General features: G+C 38.5%; 1 protein-coding gene across 4 annotated transcripts in view; it reads right to left on the reverse strand.

Annotated features, from left to right (window-relative positions):
* PTBP2 (polypyrimidine tract binding protein 2) overlaps window positions 1-15,069 on the reverse strand; it is an 80,926-nt gene extending 65,857 nt beyond the window's left edge. For all 4 annotated transcript variants that reach the window (XM_063298277.1, XM_063298276.1, XM_063298275.1 and 1 more), the window contains exons 1-3: window positions 14,911-15,069; window positions 11,594-11,624; window positions 1,356-1,431 (exon numbers count right to left, since the gene is read on the reverse strand). In XM_063298277.1, the coding sequence (XP_063154347.1) occupies window positions 1,356-1,431; window positions 11,594-11,624; window positions 14,911-14,918 (115 nt within the window). In that variant the 5' untranslated portion in view covers window positions 14,919-15,069. The remainder of the gene's footprint in view (window positions 1-1,355; window positions 1,432-11,593; window positions 11,625-14,910) is intronic.
* Between the last annotated feature and the right edge of the window lie 4,141 nt (window positions 15,070-19,210).

Here is a 19,210-nt window from a genome sequence, read left to right on the forward strand (position 1 = left end):
CTGATTATTCTGGCAGCCATGTTTTGAAAAGACATGCCTCCTCAAGTTATTAGTTATTTTGTGTGCACTCCTGTTACTCTCCTGATACTCTCAATATCTTGAAATGTGTCAGTGACCCAAAGATGGTTGCTTATCCTTGAATAAGAGTATTGCTGCTTCCAATTAATATTCAAATTTAACATAATCTAACACTAGCACATTAGAGAGCCAGTTTGGTGTAGTGGTTAAGGCACCAGGCTAGAAACCAGGAGACTGTGAGTTCTAGTCTTGCCCTAGGCACAAAGCCAGCTGGGTGACCTTGGGCCAGTCACTCTCTCTCAGCCCTACAAAGCAGGCAAGGGCAAACCACTTCCAAAAAACCTTGCCACAAAAATTACAAGGAGTTGTCCAGGCAGTTGCCAGGAGTCAACACAGACTCAAAGGCACAAACACACACACAAAAGTTAGCACACAATCCCAGCATATACAACCAGACTGAAATAAGTATCACTGTACTGGTCATTGACCAAATAAACATTACTCACTTCCTGTAAGTATGCCATCCCAGAACACCTTCTCTCCTAATTTTATTATATTCTAGTTTCAGTCCTTTTATATATTAGCACTTTCTCACCAAAGGTCCTGGAATAACTTAAAAAATAAAAATAAAATAAAAATCTAATATCATCTGACAAATTTAGGATAATTAAAAGCACAAAATAAAATGAAAACATATGTTAATTAACCAATGCATTATTAAGGAAAGCACAAAGATTTCAGCGCACTAATTTCATAATTGCTAGATGCCTGAGCAAGAGATTATCTGAGCACATGAAGGGGCTGAACATTTGCCTGTTTAAAATTATTTGTACAACTAACATAATTATTCAAGGGCATAGCATTAAGTATATTTTTATCGTGCACTTAGTATATTCTTATATGTAATAGAAAAAGTAGAATGGAAAGACTGCAGTTAAAGAGATAGAAAACTACAGAAGGTATGGAATAAGTAAGGTGAAGTATGTAAATTTCAGTATTAATTTTTCTGTAATATAGTTAATTAGGTCAGGGTGTGGGAAGGGAAGAATAAGATAACATAATTTCAGGTAGATTGTTGAAGAAACTTCCATTTCTTATCCTGCCTTAGCCATACAGTATGGTCAAAGATTTTTCCAATTTATTTATTTTTACACACACACACACACACACAAACACGTGTTTAGTTCAGGCATTTATTGCTGGTTTCGTTTTGTTTTTAAAGTTCAGTGTACCACTACTCAAATGGCATTCTTTCTGCCATGTATTTTAATCTGTTCTGCAAGATGGATATATTTTGATATTCAAATAACAATGATCCTTTAAAATGCATCACTTACCAGTAACTACTATGCTGCTCATATTAGAGTTCGGGCTATTGAGTACACTGCCTGAAAGAAGTTCGTCAGATCCTCTCTAAGAAAGAAAGAAACAATAAGCAGTTTGCCATCTAAAAATACAAAATTGGTATTAATAATGTCAAAATGACATTAAGTGAAAATCTAGAGCAAGGAAACTATTTAAAGAGTTAGCAATTTTTTCAGTAAACTTTCAGATGTCCTTTCAAAAGACATTAAGTTATGTACATCTAATTTTTTATTCAATTATGATAGTCTCTTCAGGTGAGATTAAAACAAGTTACTTGTACAAAACCCCATGAAAATGGCAGATAAGGGATCTGAATTACAAAAATCCCATTTGGAAACTGGGAAGCAGATAAATTATCAGGGCACTACTTCCAGATGCAGTGAAGGGATGCCCTTGAAGCTGTAGATCTACAGTGTTTTTTTAAAGTTTGTGAACCCTTTTGAATTTTCAATATATCTGCATAAATATGACCGAAAAGGTTGTATGTTCTCCACACAAGTCCTAAAACTAGATAGGGAGAAACCCAATTAAACAAATGAGTCAAAAACATTATACTTGTTCATTGATTTATTGAGGAAAATGATCCAAAGCTACATATTTGGGTGTGGCAAACATATGTGAACCTTTGCTTTCAGTAACTGGTGTGTCCTCCTTGTGCAGCAATAACTGCAACTAAACATTTCCAATAACTGTTGATCAGTCCAGCACAGCGGCTTGGAGGTGTTTTAGCCCATTCTTCCTTATAGAACAGCTTCAACTCAGGGATGTTGGTGGGCCTCCTCTCATGAACTGACCGCTTCAGGTCCTTCCACAACATTTCTTTTTTTTAATAATAATTTTACTGAATGTTACAATTAAAAAGATAAAAGTAACACAAACTAACAAATAGGAAAAAAAGAAAAAATAGCGCAGAAAAGAAAAAGAAAATAGAAATAGAAAAGAAAGAAAAAAATAGGAATATAGTAAAGAAAAAGAAAAGAAACATATAAGGAAATAACATCCCCTTCATCACAACAAGTATAGTAACTTATCACCTTCTCTTAAAATACAACAAATGATCTCTTCTTCCCATATCTCATCTTGTTTCTATAAACAAACCATAAAGCCTCGTCATTTAGTCCTGGTCAGCAAAAGTCCATTAAGGGTTGCTACAGATAGCAACATATCTATTTTAACCTTGATCAAATAAACCAACTTTATATTCCTTCCCTTTACTTTTAACAAACTTGGTCCTTAATCCTTTCAAATGTCTTAAAAGTTGATTTTTTCTTCTTCATCCCTTCTCAGAAAACCCTTCAAAACTCTAACAGATCTCTTGTAAACCTGGCATAGGAAAGTTATCCATGTCACTGTTCTGCTTTGTTACTTCTGTGTCCCTGTTAATTATTACGACATCAACCTAGTTTCATTTGTATATCCAGTATATCATTTTTTTCCAGATCATTCTTGTAGCCTGACATTTTTAAATCTACATTCAAATCAATTTCAGTCTTATCCATTAGAACTTGTTCCTTTTCCTTAACATCACTGAGACACAGTCTATTTATAATGGCAGACATTCTTAAAATTAGCTTCTGAGTCCACTGTTCACAAATACACTTCAATATGTTCAAAGTTAAAGTATGTTGCTCCATTTTGTGTTAACAAGTCGAATTTAGTTCCTTCTGGTTCCCTCTGGCATCCAACCTTTAAAGTCCCATCTTATTTTATTTTTTTATTTTTTAGGAAATCAGAACAACAGCTGTTTCCCATGGGAAGGATTTTATAATTTCAAAATCTTATTTCAAATCCATCTGGACCCTTAGTGCATTTATAACTTTTCCAAAATCAACACTATCACCCATTTGCTGTTTATTCAAAAAAAAAAAAAAAAAGAATCTAAGCCCTTAAACTTGTACTTAAAAATTCTTTTGCTAAAGATTAAAGGAAACTCACCCAGTGAATGCCATAAAACTTGCCATTCTGAAGGTTCTTAATATTTAAAAAGCAGTAAAAAAAAGTAATTCCAAATCTGATTAAGAAATGAGGCTTAGCTGAACTTCATGTCCGTATAGGCTACATTACAACTGTAAGCTTAGTTGAAATCCCTCAATTCCCAGCAGCTCGACTTACAAGCCAATCACAAAAATCTTGGTTCCTGCAATCTACTCATGAGGAGCAGCTGTCTGGAGTACATGTGGGCAATCTCACCGTCTCTCCTTTCTCCAGAGAGATTTCACCAGCCAGGATCCTCCATCCAGCTGTTGATCTCCACCATAATGTCATATTGGTCCTTTAGGAAGTATAGTTCGCCATGTCCTCACTGAAAGGCCCACAACAGTTCCATAAGATTAAAGTCAGGACTTCGACTTGGCCATTCCAAAACATTAAATTTCTTCTGCTTTAACCATTCTTTGGTTGTACAACTTGTGTGTTTTCAGTCATCTTGGTGAATGGCCCGTTTTTTCTTGAGCTTCAGTTCATGGACAGGTACCCTGATATTTTCTTGTAGAATTTGCTGATACAATTCAGAATTCATAGTTCTACCAATGAGGACAAGCTGTCCTGGTCCAGAGGCAGCAAAGCAGGTCCACACTATTATACTGCCACCACCACGTTTCAGAGATGGGATAATGTTCTTATGCTGGAATGCAATGTTTGCCTTTCGCTGAACATTAACGCTTTTCATTCAAGCCCAAAAGTTCTACTTTGGTCTCATCGGTCCACATAACATTCTTCCAATAGCCTTCTGGCTTATCCATGTGGTCTTTTGCAAACTGTAGACAGGCAGTAACATTCATTCTGGAGAGTAGAGGCTATCTCCTTGCAACCCTGCATGCACACCATTATTGTTCAATGTTCTCCTAATGGTGGCCTCATGAACACTGACATTTGCCAATGCAGGAGAGGCCTTTAGTTCCTTAGACGTTATCCTGGGCTTCTCTGAGACCTCCCAGAGTATTATATGCCTTGCTCTTGTGTGATCCTGGTTGGTCAACCACTCCTGGGGATTGTAACACTGGTGTTGAATTGCCCCCATTTGTACACGATCTGCCTGACAGTAGGAGTCCAAAGTCTTTGGCAATAGTTTTGTTAACATTTTCCAGCCTGGTAAGGATCAACAACTATTTTTCAGAGGTCCTCAGAAATCTCCTTTGAGCTGTGACACACTTCCACATACCTGTGTTGTGAAGATCAGACTTTGATAGGGAATACCCAGAATTCTGTTCAAGGCAGGACCTCTCACATTCACACCCAATTATCATCCCATTGATTGAAAGACCTGACTCTAACTTCCTCTTCAAATGAACTGATAATCCTAGAAGTTCACATACTTTTGCTACACAAATATGTAGTTTTGGATCATTTTCCTCAATAAATAAATAAGTATAATGTTTTTGATTCATTTGTTGAATTGGGTTCTCTCTATCTAGTTTTAGGATGTGTGGAAAACAGATCACCTTTTAGGTCATATTTATGCAAAAATATTGAAAATTCAAAAGGGATCACAAACTTTTAAGCACCACTGTATCTTCACCTTCCCTTTATTTTCTTGGCATAGGAAAATGGGGGAAGTTTTAAAATTTTCCCAGCAACTTCAGACTGGCATTTTGCAGAGGGAGTAGAGCTTTTGAAAGAGCCCACAACTGAGGCCAGATTTAACCCACTGATCTGAGATTCCATGTTTCTAATTTAAAGCTGCAAAAGCTAAAACAAGCAGGCTAAAAAAAAAAAAGCCTCCAAAAGCAAACTAATAGCCAGTGAAGAACTGGTTAAGCAAACAGATTAGGAGGTTAGAACAGCTTCCCTTCCAGAAATGACTACAATATTTAAGTCTTTTGATCTCAGAGCTAAAGTAGATGAAGGAAGACATCACACAGGGATATAAAATCACACACTATATAGAAAATGTGGACGGAGAGCAGCTTTCTTTCTCTCTTATAAAGGCAGAACGTGGAGCAACCCACTGAAACAAAATATGGGGAAATTCAGAACAGATAAAAGACGTATTTCTTTACCAAATGCATCATTAAACTATGAAAGTTGATGCCACAAATATCAAGCCATTGTTTTAAAAGGGGCCTATTCATGGAGGATTTTTATTATTAATATTATCTAAATTTATATGCTGCCTGACTCCCAGAACTCTGAGAGATTTACAAATTATCTGAAACATTAAAAATAAAACATTAAAAATGTCAAGAAACAAAAAGAAGCATAAATGATTAATAACTGTATAATCACAGGCAGCTGGGAAGTTACAGTGGGTTATCACTGTCTTGTTCATGCTTGTGAATTTCCCAAAAGCATCTGTTGGCCAGTATGTAACCCAAAATGCTGAAATGAAAGTGCTCTTGCTTTATGCAGAACTCCCTTTGTATTCTTAACTTTTGGTGCTGGGATTATCTCAGTAGTCACTCCTACTTAACTGAACTGCCATATTCTGCACTAGTTGTATTTCCAGCCACTTTATTGTACATTATTCTTTTTTTAAAATGTTGATAAAAATAAAGAACACATTAGCTGAATTACAGGCACAGCATCCTTCACCACAAGCTATACCTAGTTAATTTAGCAGGAAACAATAGATTGCTGAAAAAGAGATTCATACATTTTCCCTGAATTGATATGCCATTATTAGGCAAAAGCAATGTTTTATCTTGACTGAACTTCTTCTAGATGTGCATGTTCCTTTTCAGAGTAATTGATTATGCAAAGCATAGAAAAAGAGTTGAAATTAGTAATATCCTGGCTTCAAACCCTGGTTGTCAAAGGAGGGACAAAGCAAGAGGCTAATTTCACATGTAACATACAGCTTTTCAATCTTTGCTAAGTTCACAAGAAAACTAAAGAGTAATGACTTCTTTCAGTTGAGCTTAACTCCTGTATGTAAATAGTCACAATGTAACTATTTGTGCAATGCAGTTATCTTTACCATATCACGGAAGTGGTTTAATGTTGCTTTCTTCCAGGATGCTTTTTGACATCCCAATTAGGCCTTCAGCCCTGGAATTCCCTAGTGTTTCCCATCCAGGTACTAACCAAATCCAACTCTGCTGAGCTTCCACACTTGGACAGGATCAGAGATTTAGCTGTTTCCATATGCAAGAGTCAACTGATCAAGCTCCATGCATGAGCATACAGTCGGGACCAGAAATATTGGAACAAGGATACCATCGTTGGTGGCTCATAAGTAATGGAACAAACCAACATCATTACAAACATAAGGATTGCCTTTAATACCTGGATGAAAATCCTTTGCAGTCAATGACTGCCTGAAGTCTGGAACCCATGGACATGACCACATGCTGAGTTTCTTCCCTCGAGATGCTTTGCCAGGCCGTTACTGCAGCTGCCTTCAGCTGCTCATTTGTGGGTCTTTCTGCCTTCAGTCTTGTCTTCAGTAAGTGAAGAGCATGCTCTATTGGGTTGAGATCAGGTGACTGACTTGGCTATTGATGAACATCCCACTTCTTTGCCTTGAGAAACCCTTGGGTAGCTTTTGCTGCGTGTTTTGGGTCATTATCCATCTGCAATATGAAGTGGCGTCCTATCAGTTTGGCAGCATGTGGCTGAATCTGAGCAGAAAGTATAGCCCTATACACTTCAGAATTCATCCTGCTGCTTTTATCAGCAGTCAGGACACCAGTGACCCGGTTCCATTGGCAGCCATACATGCCCATGCCATAACACTGCCTCCACCATGTTTGAGAGATGATGTGCTATGCTTTGGATCATGAGTTGTTCCCTTTCTTCTCTGTACTTTTCCCATCATTTCTGGTGCAAGTTAATCTTGGTTTCATCAGTCCAAAGAATCTTATTCCAGAACTGGGCAGGCTTTTTTAGGTGTTTGCTGGCAAAGTCTAATCTGGCCTTTCTGTTCTTGAGCGTTCCCAGTGGTTTTCACATTGTTGTGAAACCTCTGTATTTACATTCATAAAGCCGTCTCTTGACTGTAGATGTTGACAATAACATGCCTACCTCCTAAAGTGTGTTCTTGACCTGGCTAGTTGTTGTGAAAGGGTTCCTCTTCACCATGAGCAGAATTCTGTGGTCATCCACTTTAGTTGTCTTCCGTGGCCTTCCAGGCCTTTTGCTGTTGCTGAGCTTGCCAGTTAATTTCTTCTTTTTCAGGATGTTCCAAACTGTTGTATTGCCCACTCCCAATGTTTTTGCTCTCTCTGATGGGTTTATTTTGTTTTCTCAGCCTAATGATGGCCTCCTTCACTCGCATGGACACTTCTTTGGATCTCATGTTGAGAGTTCCAGTGAAGAGCTACCAAATGCGAATGTAACACTCAGAACCACCTCCAGGCCTTTTATCTGCTTGATTGGTCATGGGGTGCCCAGGAAACAGGCCATACCTGGCCATGCAGCTGCTTGTCAGCCTGTTTGTTTCACTACTTACGAGCCACCAACGATGGGGGGGGGTGTATGCCACTGGCTGTACTTCCTGAATGGTTAGTGCCCCACTTTTGTCAAACCCCTTGAATTACAGCTGAAAGTCCTGACTTCGCTCCCATCTGGGTGTTTCCTTTCAACTTCAAAGTGGTGGTGTACAGAGGCCAAATGCCAAAACAGTTATCCTTGTTTCAATATTTCCAGTCCTGACGGTATTTCCTTATGTGAATACAGCAATTGGTTTGAAGGATAAAGTAATTGTTTTTTTATAAATCCCGAAGGCTTAATTAAGGTTTGCCCACAATTTAAGACAGGAGTATTTGATAACCTTCACTTAGCTTTACAGAAAACTGACAATTTTTGCTAGCCTCAATTCCACTGCACATATGGAGTTATCATTATATGTTAAAATAGTTTCCATCCATTTAAAGAAGATTATATTGACAATTACAGCTGCCTTTTTAAAATACTTTTTAAGGACAGTGTAAAAGTTTTTGTAGTACAACTTTCCAAGATTTTTGGAAACTTTTAAAATCATCTTCTTGCAATATATTTGAGTCATTGATACTCCTTTAGCATGAACTTCTGCACTGTAGACTTTTTCCTTGTCACTCTTTCCAATGCCCCAAAATAATTTTAAAATTTAGCAGATTGTGTTTTCCAATCAGTTTTCAACTAATTTGTGAAGAAAGTAGACTTGAGATCAATATGAAAGTCAAATATTGATTTTAAAAGCTGTCTGGCTTCACCTATAGCAATTATTACAAGTATACAAGGAATCTTGGCATATTTATACATTATACCAAACACTGGATGAATATGTTGTAAAGCATATAATCAGCTACCATTCATACAGTAATTCCTATACTGATAAATAAGGAAACTTTGACATGCACTTTGCAAGGCAGAACTTTGATGATTTATTATGGGAAAAGAAGAACCAACAGTATAGACAAGAGACTGGTAACAACAATTCTAGGCTAAATCTGACAATGACCAGCTGGCAACTAATGCCAATCCAACCATCCCCTATTACCTGACTTTGCCATATCAGATTTATAGCCAGTGCCAGGAGCTTGGCCTATTCCAAGAAGGAACAACAGAAAGATTAGAGAATCATTTACTGTAGATGATTATATCTACCCTGCCCTTATCCTCCATTTCAACATAGTTAAAATGGCAAATTTGATCAAGTGATTGAAGCCCTGTCTCTTTTTAAGTGCATCAAATGCATCACATGTACATAAAAAAGAGTGGGGCTTCAACTGCCCAGTTGCACCCACCACTTTGACACTGCTGACTCCCCTTTACAAACAGCCCTGTTTATATACTTAAAGAACTACTGCCACAACCTCTGGAACTTCATAAATTACTGTAGAATATGTTCTACACATTTACCTAATTCATTTAGGGTACAGAAAACCCTTCCAGTCACTCTGCTTAAAGGAGTTCATAAAGATGATTAAACTAAATAATTTTCCTTGAGGAAAACTACTACAGCCACTCCAGACAGATACATGGGCACAAAAACCTTGTTCTGCCCAATTTTTAGTGTAAGATTACTTATTTAACAGACTAGAATTATTCAATTAATTGACTTCTTGTTAGCAAAGAAAATGCCAAAATGTTTTGCTTTCTTCTAGTATTATTAGTTAGTGCATATCTTAAATGATTTACAGTTAACAGTTACTGTTAATTACATACAGTAGTTATTCTGTTGCTTAAGGAGTAAAGTGGCTATCTTTTATTACTGTGTGATTATCAGTGATGTTGTTGACAAATTAAACTATCTATTCACAACTGTCTGAACAAGGCAAAATGGATAATTCTTTCCAGAAACAGCTATATTGAGGCACGTAAGAGTATCCAACAAGTTCTACGGCATTCTTTAAATATATAAATTTCCCAATGAATATTTTTACTTCCAGTACTAGACTCCTGAATATGATAGAATAATCCCCAGAAAACCAAGATTTTCATTTCAGAAACCCAGTGCCACATCTAAAATTTTAGTCTGGTTTGCAACCAATATTAGCATATTGTGACATTTTTTTCTGTCTTAGTAACTCACAATCTTATATGATTTACCCTTATGGGCAAGTCACACCAATATTATTTGTTCAACAAAACAATGAAGTATTCTGGCTCAGTATTATGTGAAAATCAAATCTTTATTTAAATTAGATTTAAGCTATATGTAGACCAGATTAAAATATCTCTAAGATATTGTACCTGGACCTACAACAGTTTCTTATCTCTGCTTCTGCTGAAACAAAGTAAGCCTGAAGGGAGGCCAGAAAAAGATATATGTGCATTGTAACTGAAAGGGACAGGAATGTGCGGAGCCCACTTATTTCATACATTACAGTAAGCTCGAATTTTACTTACTATAGCCTAAGCTCATAATTTTAGAGGCTCAGTGCTTGAGGACAGTATTTTTTAAAAATCAAGATTACACCAAATAAAGTTAAGATTACAATGCTTGCAACTTCAAAAATTATTATCTGCACTCCAATTATACACTCTTCTCCAAGAATGCTCCTACTTATCCAGGTAAATTCACATATCACATAAAATCAAAATGTGGTTTGCTTATTCGTGATTTTATATGCTATGTGAACCCAGCCCAATGATTTATGCCTCATTACAGGATGTTCAACAGCCATTAATTCTCTTTTCTTTGGTAGGTTGTTACCTTATGTTATACTCCATTTATTTAGATACGAAAAGATAACTAATATTAATATTACAGTATTATTATAAAAGCCTTTGCAATCTGGCTTCTATTTCAAACCCTGATTTCAGGAACAAGCCTCTTCAACGATGGAGAATATGTGTGGTTCAGACCCAATGTCATTAACAGACATGCAGTGCAGTTGCTGGGATTTGATCTAACTTGCTCAGACTGAAATTTTGAAAGAAAAGTCAAGCAACAGTTTGCAGAGGATACAGAATCCAAAGTTAAATTAACCCATCAAGACAAGGAAAAAAGAAAAGCAAACCAAAGCTTAGTCTACAAAATACTAAGCCAAGCTTTTTAGTGAATAAAACACATTGGGCATGTGTCCACACACACTCAGACATAAACCATGATTTGCAAAGCATACTAACTAGATTTACACTCCACATCAAAACCAAACAATACAAATCACGGTTTAGTGTAATGTGTAAACCCAGTTGACATCTGAACTGTACTGTAAGTATTTTAATAGAGAGGGAAAGAAAGGTAAAAGGGTACACATATTTACAGCACAATCCCAATTACCTGAGGTACAGAAATTGCAACGGTTATGTCTAGACAAGGCCTCTAAGAATAATAAAAACAGAAGTCCTTTGGAATGTTGCTAATATAGCTTGAATTGAGTTTTTTTTTCCAGTACTACTGTAAAAGCCCTGGATTAGAAGTGTGAAAATCCCTTATCAATTATCTCATCCCTAACAAGCTATTCAATAATGTTAGACTATAAAACTATAATTATAAAAGAATTAGTAGGTTAATTTACTTTATTTAAATATTTTAGGAGTGTGTATATGACTATGTAATCAGTATGATTTCCAAAAAATTTTTCTAAGTGTCATTGATATTCTACTTTTAAAAAAATTGCAAACATGATTTCAATTCATTCTATAGTTGGTTGCAACTATGTTTAGATATTGGTAATTATAGTAAATCATTTTGGGGTCTTCCACCAACTTCAGTTTTTGGTTGAAGATTCTAGATAAAAGAATAACAGCCATTCACCAAGAGAATACTAAAGAAATTTAGAAATAAACATTTTTAGACCAATGCTTTTGTTATTCAACATTATTAGTTAGACTGATTACATACCTTCACACCAACTGCAACATCGGTAACAATGCTGGAAAGGAAAAATCAGATTTTAGAAGAAGAAATGTATTCTTCTCCAATAAGGCAAACATTTTTCCTAAAATCAAGTATTCAATTTGATAGTTAATTTAAAAACTTCCTATTTTCTTAAAACTAGGAAAAATTGAGAATAGGAATACACTGCATTTTTATATTACCATACAGTATTTATATTACTATATTAATGGTAAATGATTGCATTGAATAAGACACAAATACATTTCTTCCTTTTTTTCCCCACAGCTTTCCAAAGTTTCCCCAAGTCTGTTGTGGTGGCCCCCCAATCCTCCAGGGAAGACTGGACATGTGGTCAGCTGCACAGAAAAAGATTTAGCATACAACCTAAACTGGTACAGTGACAAAACTTGAGGGACCACCTTCTCCCAAGAACATCTGCCTGCCCACACAGTCACACAGAGGAGTGTGTGGGTAGGCAGATGTTCTTTTAAATATTGCCTTCTTTTATATATTGTCATCTTATGGGACCTAGAAAGTATGCCTTTTCTGTAGATGCCTCTGGTCTCTGGAATGATCTCCCACCTGATATATAACTGGCCCCAACTCTGCTCACATTTAGGAAAGCTGTTACGACCCGGCTTTTCCTCCAGGCATTAGGGAACCAGTTGAGTTGAGTCCCTCTTTGTTGTTTCTGTCATGGTACTTGGTCACCATTTTTATATTCTGCATTTTATATTTATATATAATTTGTCTTTTTGTTGTTGTATACTGCTGTCAGCCCTTCGAGGTAGTTCAGACAGGAAACCAAAACCATGAGTACTAATTCTACCTTTATTTTAAGGTTACAGTAACAGAATCTTGCAAGTCTGATAGCACTTCCCTTCTCCCTTGCCTTTACTTTCCAGAGGACTAGGGAGGGGCCCTTCTGAGATGCTTTCTCTACTCCCATCCCTCCTTTGGACTTAGATTTCATTGACCAGATCAGTGGCTGCAGCTCTTCCTATCTCCCAAGGTATTCTCACAGCTCATTACATCTGCCTAGAGTCTCACTGTTTGAGTTGGGCAGCCTTATAAACCTAGTTAATTAGGAAATAAAATGCCATTAAACAGACTGTTGTAAACTTAGTTTTCCTAAGGTAGTTTTTATACTTATAGTATTCAAATACTAGCTTAAAGAGTTTAAATGCTCAAGTGGCACAGTGAAGTAGCATCAGAGTAAAGAACAACCTATGTGCCATAAACACATATAAAATAGAATTATGACAAGCAGTTTATATTAAATTAAATACAACCAAACAGTTCCTTAAACTGGGGGGAAGGGGAGAACCTGTTATTTGTGTAGTTCATTTCCAGTCTAAAATTAAATTTAGATTCATCAAATGGCATATACTTAAGGGAGATATATATGACCCTAAGGCCCAGGTTTTGGTAACTGCCTTACAGCATGACTATCACAGAACCAGTTTTTGTATAAGAGCTCAGTTTATGAAAGTCACCACAATCATGCTTGGATCCCTCTCAAATGAAGAGAATAAAATAAAACTCCATAGTGATTATAAAATTATACTGAATTATCCCAGAAAACCCATTTGAATAATGAAGTCATTGTTACCAAACTGATGTCACCAGCATGTCAAGCAATAATCATAATGTCATGTTATAAAGGCAACTTTCCAAATTTATTTACCAACATGTACTAGTGGTCTAACAAAACTAAGACCATGATCAAGGAATTTCAATCTGAAGTTTATTATTTATTTATATAAATTTATTGGCAGCGCAACTCCAGTGGACTCTGGGCCATGTACAATACTAGAAAAAACAAAAATAGCTAATAACATAAAGTCAGACAGACAGCCCAGAAAAAAATAATCTGATAAACAACAAAGTCAACAAAACAAAACAGGGGCCTTAAACAAATCATAAACATCAAGCCCAGGCCTGGGACCAAAGCTTTCTGGAAGCCTAGGAGAGAGGGCGCCATCGTTATCGGGGGGGGGGGGGGTGCTGTTCCAGAAGGCAGGGGCCACAACAGAAAAGGTCCCCTTCCTAGGTCTCACAAGATGACAGTGTTTAATGGAGGGGACCTGGAGCACATCCACTCTTGTTGGAAAATAGTGGGCAGACAAAAATGATTGGAGACAGACAGTCCCCCAGATATCCAGGCCCTACAAGGCTTTATAGGTAATAACCATATAAACCATTATAAATATGTGAACAAAAGTGGTATGCTCTATAGTTTTGTGCATACCACTTTTGTTCACATATTTATAGGAATGGAACAACTATCCCAGCTAATAAAATAATAATAATGATGATGATGATGCAATGGATGCATAATTATTTTCCCCTTGACCAACCAATTTTAAATTAGTGATAGCTCTCTACCATGAACTTGAGTAAGGCCCACCTTCTAATACAGTTCAAGATGCTCCTGTTAAAAATGGGGTAACTTTATTTCAAAAGCAGATTTAAATATTATAAGAGGGAGATAAATTCATCTTTCCTGATGTTGTCACTTACTATGGTTGGACTTCTCGGCCTCCAATAAAAAGAGGGCCTTGTCTGAGATACACTACAGACTACCCACCCAATCTCCATCCCGCCAATGAGAGTCCTTGTGTTGTTTCCATATGGCTGACGCCCACAGTCCTTTCCTCCCTTCGGCTTTGACAGACGGTCTTCAACACATACAAAGACATCTTTCTATCTCGGAGGGGAGAAGGCCGTGGAGCAGCTAATGGGAACAAAAGGGGAAGGCGTCTGCCTCCTGCTGCTGCTCTGGTCCTTCGTCTGGGGGACTCCAACCGGGGCCAGGACTTGGGGGCAAGCTTTCTCTAAGCCAAATAAAAGGGGTCTGTCTCTGGAAAGAGTCAGAAAGTGTGTAAATCGACTCGCTCGGCATTTAAGGCCTTGTCCTGGTTCCCCCACCTCGGGTAACGCAGCATCTCAGAGACCAGCCCCAAGATGCCTTAAGCCAGCGCCTCAGAGCTGCTGCGGGCCCAGTCCCTGAGAGAGGCAGCAGAGCAGACCCAGAGCCGGTCGGGGGAGGGGAGCTGCCTTCCCATCCACCTTCCCGGCCTCCCCACAAGAAACACACCCCTTTTCCTCTCATCCCGAGACCTCCTGGCTCTCACACGCTGAACCAGCTGGCGAGGAGGAAGGGGCTGAGGAAGAGCCCGCAGACAAGGGATGCGCTGCCAGTCCCCGTCAGATACGATGCGAAGAGAAGGAAGGCGGGAGAAGTGGCGGCAGCGGCGACAACTCCCTCCTCCCTCTCTTATTCCCGGCGGCCGTCCCTCATTCACTCCCTCACTCACCCGTCCATCGCCGAACAGGACAAAGCGCTGGCGACCAGGGCAGGGAGCCGCGCAGCTAGCGAGTAGAGAGAGGGAGCGAGAAAATGGCGGCCGGGCCCCAACGGAAAACACCGAAGGTTGCCGAGCTCTACTAGGTTCTGCTCCCCATCAGATCGGCGAGCTCCTTTGTTCTCAATGAGCATGCGCGAGTTGGCTCGGGCATGCTCAGTCCACAGGACTGAGGGTTTTTTTGCCCTCAAAAGATTCGGAAGGTGTAAAGATAAGGGAAATGAGATGTGCATACACCGGGGGTGGGGGGGTAAGACGGTCCGCCGTTCTGCGTTTCAGTCATTAGAATATTGATTGAACCAAACAGTTCAGAGGCATTTATTCGGAATCTCGTTCCGAGTTATATTTATTAACATAGGGAGATGCTTTTCAGAGTAGCTCATTTTGATCTGAGAAAAGAAACCTTTCATACCTGCACTGGGCCCTTTTTTCTTTGATGTAGTAAATATTGAGTAAATATCTGCAGTATTTGCACTTTGTTGGAATCACACCACATATTCAGTCAAAAATGGAGTTTCTTGTTTGTGGTTAGTATATCTGCAAGCCAAGCAGTGTTTTTGCAGTGTTACTCAAACTCTATACTTAATAAAAGTTTGGGAAATGCAGGGAACACTGAATCAAAACTCCCTATGTTTTTGCCTTTAAGAACATGGGAGTTCTTTAGTGTATGAGAGAATCATTATGGTTGTGTTCGTATATTTATTTATTTGTTTATCTAATTTATCCCCGCCCATCTCCTCCCATCGGGGACTCTGGGCGGTTTACAACAATCGATTAAAAACCATAACCATAAATACACAGAATAAAATAAAGTTTTTGTTGTTTATTCGTTCAGTCACTTCCGACTCTTCGTGACTTCATGGACCAGCCCACACCAGAGCTTCCTGTCGGTCGTCAACACCCCCAGCTCCCCCAGGGACCAGTCCGTCACCTCTAGAATATCATCCATCCACCTTGCCCTTGGTCGGCCCCTCTTCCTTTTGCCTTCCACTCTCCCTAGCATCAGCATCTTCTCCAGGGTGTCCTGTCTTCTCATTATGTGGCCAAAGTATTTCAGTTTTGCCTTTAATATCATTCCCTCAAGTGAGCAGTCTGGCTTTATTTCCTGGAGTATGGACCGGTTTGATCTTCTTGCAGTCCAAGGGACTCAGAATTTTCCTCCAACACCACAGTTCCAAAGCATCGATCTTCCTTCGCTCAGCCTTCCTTATGGTCCAGCTCTCGCAGCCATATGTTACTACGGGGAACACCATTGCTTTAACTATGCGGGCCTTTGTTGTCAGTGTGATGTCTCTGCTCTTAACTATTTTATCGAGATTGGTCATTGCTCTTCTTCCAAGGATTAAGCGTCTTCTGATTTCCTGACTGCAGTCAGCATCTGCAGTAATCTTTGCACCTAGGAATACAAAGTCTTTCACTGCTTCTACATTTTCTCCCTCTATTTGCCAGTTATCAATCAAGCTGGTTGCCATAATCTTGGTTTTTTTGAGGTTTAGCTGCAAGCCAGCTTTTGCACTTTCTTCTTTCACCTTCATCATAAGGCTCCTCAGTTCCTCTTCGCTTTCAGCCATCAAAGTGGTATCATCTGCATATCTGAGATTGTTAATGTTTCTTCCAGAGATTTTAACTCCAGCCTTGGATTCCTCAAGGCCAGCTTGTCGCATGATGTGTTCTGCATACAAGTTGAATAGGTAGGGTGAGAGTATACAGCCCTGCCGTACTCCTTTCCCAATCTTAAACCAGTCTGTTGTTCCATGGTCTGTTCTTACTGTTGCTACTTGGTTGTTATACAGATTCTTCAGGAGGCATACAAGATGACTTGGTATCCCCATACCACTAAGAACTTGCCACAATTTGTTATGGTCCACACAGTCAAAGGCTTTAGAATAGTCAATAAAACAGAAATAGATGTTTTTCTGAAACTCCCTGGCTTTTTCCATTATCCAGCAGATATTGGCAATTTGGTCTCTAGTTCCTCTGCCTTTTCTAAATACACAGAATAAAATACAGTAATAAATATAAATAGAGGTAAAAATAAAGAATCCAAGTGGTGAAGAATCTAAAACAGTCCAAGTGTGGGAGGAGTGGTCTGTAGCAACCATCCCCATGTAGATCTATTCCCCTCTCCACCCCAAGCAAGGCGGCAGAACCAGGTCTTCAGACTCCACCGAAAGGCCAGGAGCAATGGGGCCAACCTCACCTCTGGGGGCAGCATGTTCCATTTGTATATGCCTTCCCATCCCATTTTTAAAGGTGTTTCAAACTGAATTTTGTACCAATTACCCCAAAACTGAATATTTAATTTTATGAATTATTTTATGCACTCCAAGCCATTACCACAACTTCTAGCAGAAACTTGATGGCCTGAGTACTATAGAGGCTAGGAGCAAGTGGAACTCTAACACAATTAAATCCTATTTTAAATATATTCATTGTTTTTCCTATTCAGAGTTTAATTTTGGGGTTGATTGTGCAAGATCATAACTTCACTCAGCACATGTAGACAAGCAGTAACTTAAGACCTGTTTACTATTGTTTTGTAAATATTTACATATTGCTATTTGTATTATAACAGCCTCGTGTGGCGCAGAGTGGTAGGCAGCAGTATTGCAACCGAAACTCTCCCCAGGACCTGAGTTCAATCCCAGCGGAAGCTGGATTCTCGGGTAGCCGGCTCAAGTGGACTCAGCCTTCCATCCTTCTGAGGTCGGTAAAATGAGTACCCAGCTTGCTGGGGAAGGTGGTGACTGGGGAAGGCAATGGCAAACCACCCCACTATAGTCTGCCATGAAAACATCACAAAAGCAGCGTCCCCTCAAAGGGTCAGACATGACTCGGTGCTTGCACAGGGGATCTTTCACCTTTAGTAATATAAGTTGTATGCTTCAGTGAACCTGTTTTCATTGGCTCTTTTCATTGATGCATTTTCACTGACTGTTGGGAGCCATGGGGAAGCAAACAGCTGGCTCTTGCACTAAGCCATGGTTTGCTTAATGGTAGTTTGCTGAAACATCACAATTGGCTGGAGTGATGCAACATCCTGAACGATAAACAACAACTAAGTTCATACATCACACTTAAGCCCAAAACAAACAGACCACGTAACAGCTAACAAGTCATGCAAGATTATGGTACCTGTGTGCAAACACAACATACTAAACCAAAACTGTACAAACCAATCATGTTATTGTGTACCATATTATGTGTATTCAGCTACTTTGTTACAAGTTCTATTGACATTAAGGTTTATTTCTACAACCACATCTTTAGTATTCTTTTCATAGTTCACAAATTACAGGTTCACACATTGTGCTAAGCCATATTTGTTCAACGAGACACAATAGTTTACAATCCATAATAGCTAAGATAATATATTAAGCCAAAATAAATAAACCACATTATAACTTAGCAATTAGCACTTAGCTTGGCAAGTAAAAGCACCAAAAACATAGAGACAAAAATGATGTGTGCAGTCTACAGAATTGTGCAGTGCTCTTTACTGAACCCTTTTAGAATGTTGGAAAAGGTGTTGATTCAGACAACCAACTACAAATCCAAAGGAAGCAGCTGAAGGGGAAGAGGTTAGGATTTAATGCAGGGTTTCTCAACCAGGGTTCTATGGAATCCTAGGGTTTCATGAGAGGTCACTAGGGGTTCCTTGGGAGATCGCGATTCATTAAAAAAAATATTTCAAATTCAGGCAACTTCACATTAAAGAGGTAAGTTTCATTCTTTATTTTCAGTTTAAGAACACTGTTCATGCATATAAACAGGCCTACACCTGAAACAAATATAAGAATTTTGTAACTTCTGGCCTATGTTTGAGCCTGAATGTGCAGGGGTTCACCAAGGCCTGAAAAATATTCCAAGGGTTCCTCCAGGGTTAAAAGGTTGAAAAACGCTTATTAAATGTGTAGGTCACATGCAGTAGAATTAGTTATAGTAATATTTCAGCATATTTTGGTTGACAATCTTTTCTATGCTTCCCCATGAATACGGATATAAAGTTTCCAGGAATTTTGAAGTAATGAAGAAAAAAATTATTTTGGAAAAAAACTGGATTTCAGGGAAAAATGAAATATACACAATAATTCTTTTTTAGCACCATTAATAAATACATAGTTACTATAGAATGTTGTCTAATTAGGCAATTTCTATTTCTTTGGGCCTTTGCTTTTATCATTTTATCATTTGCATGCTTCTGAAAACCAAAGGTCTGCAACTATTGAGACAACTTTCTTCTTTCACATGT

This window comes from Candoia aspera, chromosome 3 (genome assembly GCF_035149785.1).
Source record: "Candoia aspera isolate rCanAsp1 chromosome 3, rCanAsp1.hap2, whole genome shotgun sequence".
In the NCBI taxonomy this organism is placed as follows: domain Eukaryota; kingdom Metazoa; phylum Chordata; class Lepidosauria; order Squamata; family Boidae; genus Candoia; species Candoia aspera.